Source organism: Engystomops pustulosus, chromosome 5 (assembly GCF_040894005.1).
Source record: "Engystomops pustulosus chromosome 5, aEngPut4.maternal, whole genome shotgun sequence".
Taxonomy (NCBI): domain Eukaryota; kingdom Metazoa; phylum Chordata; class Amphibia; order Anura; family Leptodactylidae; genus Engystomops; species Engystomops pustulosus.
Window position 1 is genome coordinate 18,433,561 of NC_092415.1, and position 15,571 is coordinate 18,449,131.

A 15,571-nucleotide genomic window follows, 5' to 3' on the forward strand; every position below is an offset into this window, starting at 1 on the left:
TGTCAGTGCCAGCAGCTTTCCCTAGTCTAAAGGCCTATTATGGGTCGGACATTGATTTACCAAGATAGCTACCCTGAAAATCAATGTCCATCCCATGAAAAAGCCTTGAACCACAGCATAGCTTCTATATCTCCTCAAAATTCCTCCCAATGGTCTCATTTCCATAGGAATGTCCCAAGGTGGATGGACAAATTCTGGGTCAAGACGTGGGAAAAATTTTATTGGGCAACTTTTGGGAGGTATGTAGTTATGATCTAAGGACCCATAATGGATAGGAACAGGGATTTACAGAAAAGTCACCTATAGGTGGCGACAGAGGGAATTTTCAAGAGTTAATTTGCATACAGTTCTTAAAGGAGAAGTCCAGAGAAGAGTTGCTGCAGCTGTTAACCCATTGGAGCACATTTACTTACCCGTCCCATCGTGATCCCCGCCGTGCGTTGTCCGACAAGGATTTGGGTCTGCCGCGATACACTAAGGTCGTGCGTCCAATTTCCTGCATGTGTCGCTTTCGCGCTGACATGCGCCGAAGTTCACCTTCTTCTCCCCGGTGCATGTGAGTGCTGATCTTGCGACACCATTTGCTTTTTAAATTCTGCAGTTTGTCCGAATCCGTCGGGTTGTCCGCCATCCATGCCCCCCCATTTCTGTCGCATGCAAGCCGGCGCTAATGCGACACAAACCTGAAAAAAATTGCGAAACCCGACGAAAATGCGGCGTTCGTACCCTTAGTAAATGTGCCTCTTTGTCTTTTGCCTTTTACATGCAGCTTGTAGTTCCATTCCCTGTCTGTTCTCATACTGTATATTATCCATTACATGTTCTAGTGACACGAGGTCCTGGGGTTAGAGGGCGCGATGTTCTGCGGGCCAGTAATTGTCTCTCTCATTAAAGCAAGTCGTTAAAAATTGACTGAATGCAGAAGAGAAGGGAGGAAGCTGCGTGTAGCCGGAGGTTGTGTGACCTTATACTGGTACAATGAAACGCCATTAATCTTCTGCGGTACCACCAAGGAGCTGAGCATCTACAATGGGGAGGTATAAAAATGGCGCTGTAGGTTAGGGTGTCACCTACATCCAGGTAATGAACTGTAATTTTACATGAAGGGCAACGGAAGGGAATGTAGACAAATGACATATCTAAACCCCAGCAAGTAATGGGTGAGGGGTATCTTTTAGGCAATTGTCCAGAACAAGGCCGCCATCTTGAAGTCATACTGCATCGAGGACAAATTTTTCCGATGTAATATATCAGTATATACCAGAATTGTCTCAGAAATTGATTGCTACAATCAGATCTGTAATATCTGTTTGGTTCAGAAGTTATGAACACAGGAAATCGCAACAACAACCAGAAAACTTCCCTGTGATGCACAGCTATGTGACATGTTGAATACTGGTACTGAACTCAGAGCTGCAGGTGCCGGATCCAACAGATATTGGGGCTCATTTACTTACCCGGTCCAGTCGCTATCCCCGCGTTGTCCGACGAGGATTCGGGTCTGCCGGGATTCACTAAGATCATGCGCCTGATATCCTGCAGGTGTCGCCGGGGTTCACCTTCTTCTTCCCGGTGCATGTAAGTGCTTGATCTGCGACACAATTCCTTTTTTAAATTCCGTGGTTTTTCCGAATCCGACGGGTTGTCCGACGGCCACGCCCCCGATTTCTGTCACGTGAAAGCCGGCGCTAATGCGCCACAATCCGATCACGTGCACCAAAATCCTGGGGCAATTCGGCGCAAATCGGAAATATTCGGGAAACCCGGCGAAAGTGCGGTGTTCGGACCCTTAGTAAATGAGCCCCATTGTGCCAATCGATATTGTGCCCATTGTGCCATTGGAAAAACTTGCCTCTTATCTAATATGGAAGATTTCAAGATGAAAGACATAACCTAAAACAGTGATGGCGGAACTATGGCACAGGGGCCAGAGGGGGCACTCAGGGGCCTCTTTATGGGCACCCCGGCCATTGACCCAGCATAGAGGACACAAGACAAGACTCAAGGCCTCCTGCAGTCCCAGGCAGCTCAGGACATTCCACGTTCAGTGCTCAGTGCTATACGCCAGGCTCTGTACAGGGGGGATTCATCAGAAGTGTCTAAGAGCAGAACTGTTCTAGTTGATCAAGCAATCAGAGCTCAGCTTTCATTTACCAAACTAGAACAATTCTGCTCTCAGACAATTCTGATAAATCTCCCCCATGATTTTAGCTGTTCGGAAGCTACAATGATAATCCCAATTTCTCCTACGTGTTTCTACTGTATTGGTGTCCTCAGGACGTGAATACAATCTGTGATAGAAAAAGTTTACTGCTTAAATTGCTGTATTGGCACAGCAAAAATACCTCGGTTTTTGTTGTATTTTGGGCAATCAGGCTATAAAAGGTACACCACAACTGACCTAAAAGATAGTCCCCTCACCCTATATTTGCTGGGGGATCAGATTTGTCATTTTCTTACTTTTGACTCCGAGTAGGCAGCAACATGTTACAACATTGGGGGGAATTGCGACTACTCTGCCCAATACGCCATTTTATGGTACGTGGTACCAGACCATGCAGTGGGCCGCTGGCCTGAGCCTGTGCATTACCTGTAGCCTGCGCCTAAAGGCTAGAGAGAATCACAGCTACCTACCGGGATTTATTAGGAGGCCGGAGCCCCTGGTGGGGGGCGGGGGCTCCATGTTACACTGCCGTACTTAGCCCAAATCTACCATTTTAAAATGGTCATTCTGACCTAAACATACCGTTACACAGCACTAGGTAAGCCGATGCTGGTGGTGGTCATGATAAGGCACGGAATGAAAAATCGACCCCCATTCGGCGCTCCTGGGCCTTTGACACAGTGCGCTTGGCGTGGTCCCAATCATAACAATGGACACTCCTTGCGTGCCTGAATGAAACTTCACCCTCCTACCCTCCCTCGCTCGATCCCGAGAGCTGGTGACGTCACCGAGCTCTCGGAAGCACTGGCGCATGCGCACTGTGGGGCTCATTTACTTACCTGGTCCAGTCGTGATCCAGCGGCGCATTCTCTGACGTTGATTCGGGTCTGCCTGGATTCACTAAGGTCCGTGCACCCGGTATCCACCAGGTGTTGCTGCAGCGCCGAGGTCCGCCCGAGTTCACCTGCTTCGTCCCGGTGCATGTAAGTGCTTGATCTTGCGACACAATTTTTAAAAAAAATTCTGCGGTTTTTCCGAATCCATCGGGTTGTCCAACGGCCACGCCCCCGATCTCTGTTGCTTAAAAGCCGGCGCCGATGCGCCACAATCCGATCGCGTGCGCCAAAATCCCGGGGCAATTCAGGGAAAATCGGAAATCCGATGAAAGTGCGTGATTGGGACCCTTAGTAAATGAGCCCCTGTATCTACATTTCGCATGGCCGCGCATAATGAAGATACAGTGCGCATGTGCCAATGCTCCCGAGACCTCGGTGACGTCACCGGTTCTTGGGAGCGAGGGGGGACAAGTTTTAAGAATGCGAGGCGAGTGCATTGTTATGATTGGGACCACGCCAAGGGTCCTGTGTCAGGATCCCAGGAGCGCTGAATGGGGTCATATGCCTATTGCTAAATCGATTTTTCATCGAAACTGCGGCATTCCGTGCCTTATCACGACCACCTCCAGCATCGGCTTACCTAGCGCCGTGTAACAGTATGTTTAGGTCAGAATGACCATTTTGAAATGGTAGATTTCCTTTAAGGGTTAACTCATCTCCAGTCCTACACAAGACCAGCTCTGCCAGATCCTTATCTCCATCCGCTGTTTAGTTTCATGCATTTTTATGTCTTGTTATCTATAAGCCTTTTCTGTCGGACTGTAATGTTCTATAATGTGATGACTGACAGAAAGGCCAGAGAACTATCTTCCTCCATGATCGGCACGTTATCTCACGTATCTCCAGTTACCACAGGGTTTCAGAGACGTTAACATATCTGTGAGCGACGTTATCACATCCTACTACAATACCGCATTGTTGTACGCTTTGTGTCTCGTGTAGATATGATGTGATTATGGGGCTGATGTGTGTCCTTTACATCCTTCTCGCACAGTACATATATATATATATATAGGAGCTTTTCTATACTTTCCCTCTTCTTTGGGAATCAGCAGGTGTAACATCCCGCCGGACTGGTGTGGTTACGAAATCTGTGAACCTACATCTTTCCCAAAGATCCTTTCTAATTCAGAAAGTAACAGTTTGCCACCCCAATTTCATATTCAATATGGCGGTCCGCATGAGCCCTGTACGGCATTTAAACAGTCAACGCTTGCAATCCGGTCAGCGGGTGTCTGATGTATTCCAAGACTTTAATAACCTGACGGATGTCTAGTTTAAAAAAAAAAAAAAAACTAAACATGTAAGGGTTAATAAAAAGAACGGGGTCCCTGTTTTCACTATAGAACATCTCTCACCTTGGAGGTCCAGCATTACATGGTCACCTCATTGATTTCTATGGAAGCCGTGCAATGTTTCACCTCACCTGTGGTGGCGCTGCAGATACTTACTCCTGGGATCCACCACAGCAGACTCCAGCTGTTTGTTGGGTCTTACCTGTGCTTGCATTTAGAAGTTCTCCAGAATATCTGCACATCTGAATATCCCTATAAATGTCAGATTAAAGAAATATTACAGTGTATAAAGGATCGTCTCAAACACAGGGGGGGGGGGGATTTATTAAAGGAAATCTAACATTGAAATCCATCATGATAAACCAGGGACACACTTACCCATAGATCCAGATACCGTGCCTATTTTGTTATCCTTCTAAAATTAATGTTTAAAAATATGCTAATGAGCCTGAAGGGCTCCTGGGGGCATAACCAGAGCCCTTCGTGCTGCAGCATTTCCACCTCCCACAGTGAGAGATTCAAGCGGGCAGAGGTAGGGGGAAGTGGTGACAGAAGAAGGGATACAGTGTTACAGCCTGTAAAGTTGCAGCACAAATATGATTTTAAAACTTGATTTTAGAAGGAAGGAGGCCACGGATAACAAATATTAGTGATTACTAAAAACTGACCAAAAGTTCAGCCTTGTCAGTTTGGTAGAGCAAACATAAAACCCCTAAAAATTCCCATCGTCAGGTGGATATCTTGTAGTGAAAGTTGAACGTTACATGGCAAATATTGAGAACAATAGATGGTCATGTTGAGAGCCGCCATATTGGATCAAGGGTAAGTTTTTCCAATGGGAAGAAAGTCATGTAACAACATATCAATTACCAGAATTGTCTCAGAAATTACTGATACATTACTGCAATCAGATCTGTAATATCTCTTGTGGTTATCGACACAGAAATATTATATAAATTCTCATGTGTGTTCATAACTATTGGATCCAGCACCTTCAGCTCAGTAACTCCAGGCACAACACGTCACATAACTGTGCGTCACAGAGAATGTTTCCAATTGTTGTTGTACATTTCTGTTTTGATAACTTTTGGTCTTTGGTGAGTTACATGTCCTCCTTCCCACTAGAAAAATTTATCCTGGATCCAATATGGCAGCTTTCAAGATGGCGTCAATGTTCTGGACATAGTCTAAAAGAGAGGCCCCTGACACATTACTTGCTGGGTATCAGATGTGTCATTTTGTCTTTGTTTCTAAAATAAAAGGGAGTCCTCTGACACCACTCCCCCCCGCCGGCTGCACTCCGCTTCACGCCCCTCCAAACCCCTCTAGGCACTGCCAGGCTGCTGGGGACTGAGATGTGGCTGCGAATGGGACCACCGGCACTTGCCTGGGGAGTGCTGGCATCAGACGTGGCTGTGGGGGACATTACTAAGGGCTGTTGGGGGTAAATACTGGGGGCTTTGGATGACATTACTGGGGCTCTGGTCACATTACTGGAGGCGGTGGATGATATTACTGGGGCTCTGGTCACATTGCTGGAGGCGGTGGATGATATTACTGGGGCTCTGGTCACATTACTGGAGGCGGTGGATGATATTACTGGGGCTCTTGTCACATTACTAAGATTGTGGGCACATTACTGGGAGCTGCAGATGACATTACTGAGGGGACATTAATGGGGGTGGGGGGACATTACTGGGGACTGAGTGGGACATTACTGGGGACTGCAGGGGGTCATCGTTACTGGGAGCTATGGATGATATTACTGGTGCTGTGGGGACCTTATTGGAGACTGGGGGACATTACTGGGGGCAAATTAATGGGGGTGGTTGGGACATTCCTGGGGGCGGTGGTAACATTGTTGGGGGCATTACTGGGATCTGAGTGGGACATTACATGGGGCTATGGGGACATTACTGTGGGGGCAGTTGAGGGCTTTGCTGGGATTGTGGGGACATTACTGGGAATTATGGGGACATTACTGGAGGCTGTGGGGGTCATTACTGGGGGTTGTGAGGTCATTGCGGGGGCTGTATGTCACTTATGGTTATGTGAATTCATGTTTGTATGTAAGTCAGTTTTATTTTGTATTTCTACATTTACTATGATGATGTGTTATGTATCACCCTCTGCCCATCACTTATATACATATGGAGAACAAAACTTTTTGAAATAACAAAATATGGAGTTTGAGAGTAAAAGATCTCCCGGGCCTCGGGCCTGCAGCCTGTTCTTGTTGGAAGCGCTGCATAACTATGTTTTACAGTCTCGCCCTACGCCGGTGAGGAAATCCATAGCATCTCTGATTAATTTATCGACAGACAAATATAAAATGTTCTCCGACTTGCACTTTTGTTTTCAATAAAGTTTTGTGGTTTTTTTTTTTTCTCTTTTGTTCTCCCTAAAATTGCCAAGGTATTGCTTTTCCTAAGTAGTTTTTATTTCATTTCTTCCAGCTATTCATTCCAATCGGAACTCCAATAATATCGACCACCCTGCCGGTACGGACAGCGTCAACCTGAACCTCAAGGGGGAACGCGTTGACTCCCCCTCCGTTAAGGACACTTCAAAAGTTCCAGAGCCCAAGGGGACACCCAAGAAACTGCAGACAGACGCACCCAAGGTAATAAGGAGCCGGGGCCCAAGAGTGATGTTAAAACAAATCATTTAATTAGAGGCGAGTGTTTGTTCTGTAAACACGACGGGTGATTAGAATGCAAAGCGTCGCGAGGAGTCCTGAGGTGAAAATAATTAGAGAAGAAAAATAGAGAGAACCGGGACTGAGAACGCTCGCTGCATGTCTAATCGCTGCGTAGTCACTGCGCGCTGTCTCACTTTGTCTTCTTGAATATTGCATGCTACCTTATAAGACGACTTTTTAGAGAAGTGGAAGAAAACGGTAGTAACGGTGGTCGGGTACATTCATTACAGAGCTCGACGCAACGTATTGTCGCGCCATTTATCAGAGGGAATGTGGGGACTGGTTGTTCTATAAGTTCTATATACAGGTCGTCAGTCTCTCTTTTGTTTGAGTGGCCTGAAAGTCACTAATGAAAGTTTTTTCCTGATGTTTGGCATAGTCACCGTCGGGGTACACAGCGATTCACCGCATGAAGCGTTACTATATCGTACAAGAGTGAGGTGCAGCCCCAACACAGCGCCCCTTATACAATTAGAGATCGAGTTCTTAACTAAGTGTCATCACAAAATTATGAAGCCCTGTAGGCGGTAGTGCGCTGATCTGGTTCCAAATAATGGGGCACATTTACTTACCTGTCCGGAGGAGTTCACCCAAAGTGCATTGTCCGACCATAATGCACTGTGCGGCGATTCCCTAAGATCGTGCGCCCAATATCCTGCATGTGTCTCTTCCCCGCTCAGGTCCCCGGAGTTCACCTTCTTCTTCCTGGTGCATGTAAGTGCTTGATCTTGCCACACAATTTGAAACTTAAATCCCGCGCTCAGTCCAAATCGTCCAAGGGCCCGCCCCTCGCACCGTTCGAACAATCTCAGCGCAAACCCCTGTTAAATACCTTTCAAAGCTGCGCAAATCCCGAAACTGATGAACAGTCCGACGAAAGTGCGATCCACGACCCCCAGTGTGTTCCAAAAAATAGAGCCCAATAATTAGTGAGATGCCAAACTAGAGGCCCTTAATAACAATTATAGAGCCCTATAGGCGGTAAAGGGCCGATCTGGTTCACCACTTGGTGCCCTTATAAATTTATAGAGACCTACAGGTGGTACATGTGGTGCCGATCTAGTTCCTTACTAGGTGCTCTTATAAATTTATAGAGCCCTATATTTGGTGCCAAACTAGTTTCCAACTAGATGCTCTCAAAATATTATAGAGATTTATAAATGGTGAGGTGCCGATCTGGTTCACAATATGGTGTCCTTATACAATTAGGTCTATGTGTATCCTATTATATAAAATTACATGGTCTGTCTCCTCTCTAGTTCTGTCAGTCATTGGGCTCACTTTAGTTTTGGAGTTCATTGGTTTGCGTTTCTTTTCGTCTACATTTGCGCAAGGTATGTCATTGTAAATAGAGTCAAATTGCAATCCCAGATATGACCTACAGACAAGGGGGCAGTATGTCTGCCATTGTAACATGCCTAGAATTGCTCTTCAATACCAGATGCCACCTTTGGACAAGAGTGGCGCTGTTTCCGGCATGAGCACATGGCAGGGACAAAATTGATGCTATTTTATTTGTAGTTGCAAGCCTATATATTTAGTGTGAATACAGTTGAGATGCAATACTGTATTCAACCTGTGAACAAGAGAGGCGCTGTGTCTGCCATGACAGCATGCAGGGGATAAGGATAACTAGGAAAACATTTTTCAGTGTGGCATTATTGGCATGATTTGGTTTGTCAGTGTGAATACAATTGAGTTGCAATACCAAATACAACCTGTGGCCAGGAGTGGTGCTATTTTCCGGTATATCAGTGTGAATGTTGTTGAGTTGTAATACCAGATAAAACCTACTGAAAGAGCGGTGGTGTCTCTGGTCTGCATTTGGTATATTAGTGTGAACTGAGTCATATTACAATACCAGATATAACCTATAGACCAGAGTGGCGCCATTTTTAGGCTGTGTTTGGTATATCAGTGTGAACAAATCTGAGTTGCAGTACCAGATACAACCTGCCGGACCAGAGTGGTGCTATTTTTAGGCTCTATTTGGCATATCTGTGCATGGTGTCATTCTGCAATACAAGACACAACCTATAGACTACAGTGATGCTGTGTCTTATTTGTATTTGGTATATCAGTGTGAATCCAATTAAGTTGAAGTACTAGATATAACCTATAGACTATTGTGGTGCTTTTTCTGGGCTGAATTTGGTATATCCGTGAAAATTTGAGTTATATATCAATACCAGATACAACCTTTAAGCTAGAGTGATGCTATTTTTAGACTGTATTTCTTATATCAGTGTGAACAGAGTTGAGTTGCAATACCAGAAGTAACCTGTGGACCAGAGTGGTGCTATTTTTAGTCTGTATTTGGCATATCAGTGTTGACTGAGTCATGTTGCAATACTAGACACAACCTTTAGGCTAGAGGGGTGCTATTATTTGCCTATATTTGGCATTTAAAGCAAACCTGTCACCAGAAATGTTATTTCAGCTGCAGCCTGTGTGCGGCCGTGTCTCCTCATTCATTCTTCCTCTCACCATCCCCCTCCCTCCCCTGCCTGCTCAATGCACATGACAGGAAGTGTGGAGGAGAGGAGACCGAGACACAGGCACACACCGGCTGCAGCTGCCCATCCCAATTCCCCACCCCCACCCAACTGGAGGCATTTTTAAAATCAACAAAACATACACTATTGGAACCTGTCACCAGCTAAAAATTACATTCCTGGTGACAGTTTCGCTTTAAGACTAGATACGGTAGAGCTGCAGTACCAGACATAGCCTATAGACCAGAGTGGTGCTATATCTGGGCGCCATGTGGTATATCAGTGTGAATTGAGTCATATTGCAGTACCAGACACAGCCTATAGACCAGAGTGGTGCTATTTTTTGCCTATATTTGGTATATCAGTGAGAATTTAATTGGGCTGCAGTACCAGATACCACCTATAGACAAGAATGGTGCTGTTTTCCTTCACCCATACAGATAGACGGCTTTGTGTTGTGTTACTATTCAGTATAAGTTAATAAGTATGTTACTGCATTGTCTTTCCCCCTACAATTATACATCACAATCCTCCCCCAGGACGGGCTATGCTAATCAGCATCGCTCCAGGCCCTAGCGGGAAGAATGCCGAGACCCCCGGACCCCCCCGCCGCTGTTGTGCCAGCACATTTAATTGCTACACCTGTTGTTTGTTTCTTCCGAGCAAGAAAATGGGCTGATTTTTTTTCTATTTTTGGAACCACGCTGAGAGTAAGCACGAAAAAAAAAAAATTCCTGCCGTCCACCTGTATAAAGCTTTGATTGATTGAAGCCTGCGCGCGTTCCAGCTCCGCCGAATACATTTTTTCACGTCCATTTGTTCCGTTCGCCTTTTGTTCGTATGGAAATACCATTTCGCTCCAGCGCTGGCAGATAACACTGGGATGTTAGGGGATGGCGGCACAATGGAGCGCCGTCTATTATTATTATTATTATTTCGTTTTTTTCGTTACTCGGGATGAGGGACGTATTGAACATGGAAATTCTCTAATGGATTCAATGGGGCGGCCAAAAAACGTATTGAACCTCAATTATGGTAGAAGAAGATACGTGGAGTCTCGGTAATTGTAACGTCTTCCCCCCTCCTCGCTAACGCGTCATTTCCAGTATTCGGACGCCGATTCTGGGAAGCGGAGAGACCGCCGACATTAATGTTTTAAAGGAGATGTTTGGGTTTAATTAGAATTCTGCATATTAAGTAGCGGATTGTTATTTGGAGAAACTTTATTGCGCACTTCCAGGTTTTTTTTTTTTCTTGCTTCCCTTCTATTCCCACGTCGGCCTTTAGTGTTATGGCAGGAGACGCCGTAATGTGCGGAGTATTGATAATTCCTCACGAGGTGAAGAAAGCTCTAAACCTTTTAGTTACCCAGCATGCCCTAGCGCGCTTTTTACCTTGGAATAATTACATAGTAACCCGTCTCCTTGGGGTATAGTAAAATTACAGGAATGTGTCATCAGAAGGTGACCAGAGTTTCTAGGTTGAGCCTATGGGGCTCATTTACATACCCGGTCCAGTCGCGATCCCGCGGCGCGTTGTCCAACGCTGATTCGGATCTGCCGGGATTCACTAAGGTCGTGCGCCCAATATCCTGCAGGTCTAGCTGCTGCGCCCAGGTCCTCCAGAGTTCACCTTCTTCTTCCCGGTGCATGTGAGTGCTGATCTTGTGACACAAATTCTTTTTTAAATTCCACAGTTTTTCCGAATCCATTGGGTTGTCTGACGGCCACGCCCCCCGATTTCTGTCGTGTGAAAGCCGGTGCCGATTCGACACAATCCGATCGCGTGTGCCAAAATCCCGGGGCAATTCGGCGCAATTCGGAAATATTCTGGAAACCCAGCGAAAGTGCGCCGTTCGGACCCTTAGTAAATGAGCCCCTATATGTTTTTTAAAAAGTTGTTTTTTGCCCAATTTTTCATATCAATATCTCGTTTTTTTTTTGTTTTTTTTTAAAGAATCAGAAATTTAGCAAATTTTTGGAATTCAAAAATCAGCTTAGACAGGAAATACCAGGTCTCCAGACATTGGCTTGGGACCTCGTAGGGGGTGTCATGTCCATGACCATTGTTTGAACCTCGGGAACACGTTCCCATGTATTTCAATGGGCACATACACACGACCGTGGTTTTATATGGTCCAACTGCCCAAGCCGCAGATTGTAGAGCAGGTCTGATGTTGGGTCTCAGGTAGACTTTATTGTGGGCCTTGGCATAAGAGTGGACCACACAATGGCTGTAAACAATGGATCACAAACCCATTTTTTAAGGCCCAAGAGCAGCCCGTGGTCGTGGCCTTGTAGTGTAACGGGCAGCTTCCCAGAGTCTTCCCAATGAATATTCAGAACCTACTTCCCCATTATTATTAATAAATAGGTCCTTGGTCGTCTAACTCTGGGCAGGCCAGGGACCCATATTTTTGTGGATTATGGAGGACTTCTTTCGGTGATTTTGGAAACCTAACCCCTCTGAGGTCCCTAGTCACAGTCCCAGAGTAACAGGATTGTAACTTGGTCTGGGACCCTTGGTATCCCAGTCAGTGGAAGGTTCTGAGAAGCCATTCACTTAGCCCTTGTAGAACCTCGGATGTAGTTGGCCACACCAATCCGGACCCTCAAGCCTGAGGTCCTGGAACTGGCCAAGAGTCACTATTTCCCATTCGTGTCTTGTCACTTTCATATGTTGTATTTGTATAGGTCAACCGTGTCGTACACTACTTTTCAACCCACTTAGGTTGAGCACTTTCGATGTAGATGAATGACCAAAACAGGCTCTAATCAGAATATCAGTATTCGGTCAACACTTCCTGCTCTGTAGAGATCACTTCCCAGCAGTAATCTCATTATCATCACAGGCAGGATTACAATCACCGGTGATAAAAATACTGTTAATCATTGCCCTTTCCCCCAATTAAACTCACCGTCCAACCAATTAATGTGATGTAACGCACCTATTCATCTATTTTATTATTCAGTAATACTCTCTGGAGGACCCAAAAAATGTCTGTTCCATGGTCAGCCCCAATGATTGTAATCGTCAATGAGTAATGATTCATTTCCACTGTGGGGCCACTACAGGACATGGGAGTGATCATGGACCAAAATAGGTTGTCCAAAATGGAAAAACCCTTTAAGACCTGTGATGTGTTCTAAATCTCTCTTCCTTTATTCAGAAACTATGCAACTCTTGACCATGGGATTTTTTGGTATTGCAGTTCATCTCCATTCCCATGAATAGGGGTGGGGCCGCAATTCCGAATACAACCTATATACAAGAGTGGCGCTGTTTCTAGAAGAAATAGTTCATCCTTATGGCGGGGCCACCAGACTTCCCTTTCTTTGTGCTCGGTCTGTGCCCTGCTTTGTAAGAGGTTTTGATGTAATCAATAGAGATCCATTATTTCTGTGTCCGCACTCGGTTTTAGCTCCCGTTATTCTTACATTTATTCATCTTGTGATTAAATATGAATGAACATTTGTTACCAGAATGAAAAATGCAAGAAAATTTCATGCTGATATTAAAAAGTTTACTCAGATTCATGTCTTACGAAGATTAATTCATGTGAGGCGCCACATAAAATCTCCCAATTCACTCAATAATTTTTCCTAATTGCCTCATATAATGCAGGTTTCTGCCTCATTTGTATTTGTTGGAAAGCTCGTATACACAGAGGCACATGAGGCGCTCTCAGCCTTGGTTCCTCCGATATACACCATATTTGTAGACCTGGAGTGTAGGATCACGATTAGGTTTGCCTAAACAGTCAATCCGGCAAATTAAAGGGGATATCCAAGTTTTAAAAATTACTTAGGGCCGGGCTGGGGGTGGGCTAGTTAAACATAATAAACATGTACTTACCTCCTCCGGGGCCGCCGATGTCCCGCTCCGCAGTCCCTTCGATCCGTGCCCTTGTTTGTTTACAGGGGCACAGAAGCCGCGCACAGGGAACTTCTGGTCCGCAATGTGGCCGGCTCCTCCCATCCGCCCCGGATGGTGTCGGATGGGAGCTTCCTGTATACAAACCGGCGCACAAAGGACACAGACCGCGGTGCGGGACATCGGCAGCGCCGGACAAGGTAAGTAGATGTTTATTATGTTTAACTAGGCAATCCCAGCCCGGCCCTCAGTAATTTTTAAAACCTGGATAACCCCTTTAATTCCCCAATCAACAAGCCATGGCTATGATTGACCAGGGGACACCCTGTCCAATCATAACCATGATAAGGTGTTAGTGGCGTTAATTTGCTCAGCAGTATGTCCGGGTTATGAGGAACCAGAACCTACACTTCAAGTCCGCTCATCTCAATAGTTCAAGTCTACATATATGATGTATTAGGGAGACACTAAGGGGCACATTTACTTACCCGTCACTGGAGTTGACAGAATTGTCCAACGATCATGCACTCTGCCGCGATTCACTAAGATCGTGCCGCCCGATATCCTGCATGTGTCGCTTCCCCGTTCAGGTCTGACAGAGTTCACCATCTTGCTAGCTGTGCTTGTAAGTGCCTGGGCTTGCAACACAATTTGAACGTTAAATCCCGAATCAGTCGGATCGTCCGACGGCACGCCCCTAAATTGTGTTGCTTGGAAGCCAGCGCCAAAAAAAAAGGGTTGCGTGCAACACAATCGCAACGCACCCACTACTTAAATACCGTTTACCATTGAAGAACGGCCACAGTATGAAAAAAGTACATCACAAAGCCTGAGTAAATGTGCCCCTAAGAGTCTTATAATCCAGAAAAGGGACTTCTGATGTGCAGGGGATCATAGCCAGGGCTAGTTGTTAGGGGCGTTAATTTGGCAGCAATATGTCCATGTTGAGAGGAAAACAACTGAACCTACACTTTGGTTGTGCTCATCTCTACTACCCCCTTTATCTAGGGTTACCCCTACCAAATTAGTGGGGGGGGGGAAGTAGATACATTAATGATGCAACTGTGGTTTAAGATAATACATTCAAAGCATTATGGGGCTTGTAGGGAACTACCATCTAGTGGAAATCTTCAGGACCCTTCCATTTTTATCTAAGGAAGTATTGTCAGATTTATAATCACCAAAATACCTCTCAAATCAATAATTGTGCAGTGGAAGGACCTATTATTTGGTTTCTGGGGGCTGACAGTTGTAAGATACAAAGCTCTAGGACCCTTAGCTTGTTGCTTTGGGACTGGAGTCACCGGGTCTCCAGCTCCTTTCCCTTCAGAAATTTGTGAACGTGGGACTGACAGCTGTAAGCTATAATACTTTGGGACCCTGAAAACTTAGTACAACTTTTGATAGTTGTAAGGTACAATCCCACTACAAACATTGTGCATGTGGATTCTTGTCACCTTGATCCCTTCCTTTCTAGAAACTCAGGAATGTGGGCAATAAAAGCTGTTAGGTACAAAGATTGGTGCCATAAACACCGGAAACTCAAGAATGCAAGGGCCAACAGTCGACTGTCACCTTCATTATGTACATTGTGCATAAAGACTCAAGTCAGGAGATCCCCATCACCTTTCTCACCTTTCTCACCTTTCAGAAACTCCGGTAGGGCATAAAGGTTTGGGACCCTAAACCCTGGAAACTTGGGAACACAAGGTCCAACACTGTGCAAAGTTTGGCACCCTAAGTACTTCTCTGACACCTAAACTAAATCCCTACTACCTGTCCCTTCCAGAAACAGAACTCCTCTGTGCTACGTGATGCTGTGTGCTGACAATGTGCTTACATTATCAGGGTCCAGGGTTATATACACTTTTATTTAACTTCTGAAGTTCACTAGTATCTGACACATAGAAAAAAATGAGAGATGAGAGATAATGAGATGCATATAATACACAAGGACACTACTACATATCAGTTACAACACATACACAGTCAGCTCTGCTATATGCCTCCCTCCACTGGATAGAGACATTGGGGCATATTTATCAGGACCTGAAATAATCGCAGATGCTAGCTTACTGCTAGCTTTTGCGATTATTTGCCCCGATCCGCCACCTTCACGCCAGGGGGGCTTCCGCCTCTTGATGAAA

At 45.5% G+C, this 15,571-nt stretch overlaps 1 protein-coding gene across 5 annotated transcripts in view; it reads left to right on the forward strand.

The window, feature by feature from the left end:
* SAMD12 (sterile alpha motif domain containing 12) overlaps nt 1-15,571 on the forward strand; it is a 365,638-nt gene that overhangs the window by 20,349 nt on the left and 329,718 nt on the right. For all 5 annotated transcript variants that reach the window (XM_072151282.1, XM_072151280.1, XM_072151284.1 and 2 more), the window contains exon 2: nt 6,812-6,978. In XM_072151282.1, coding sequence (XP_072007383.1) covers nt 6,812-6,978 — 167 coding nt within the window. The remainder of the gene's footprint in view (nt 1-6,811; nt 6,979-15,571) is intronic.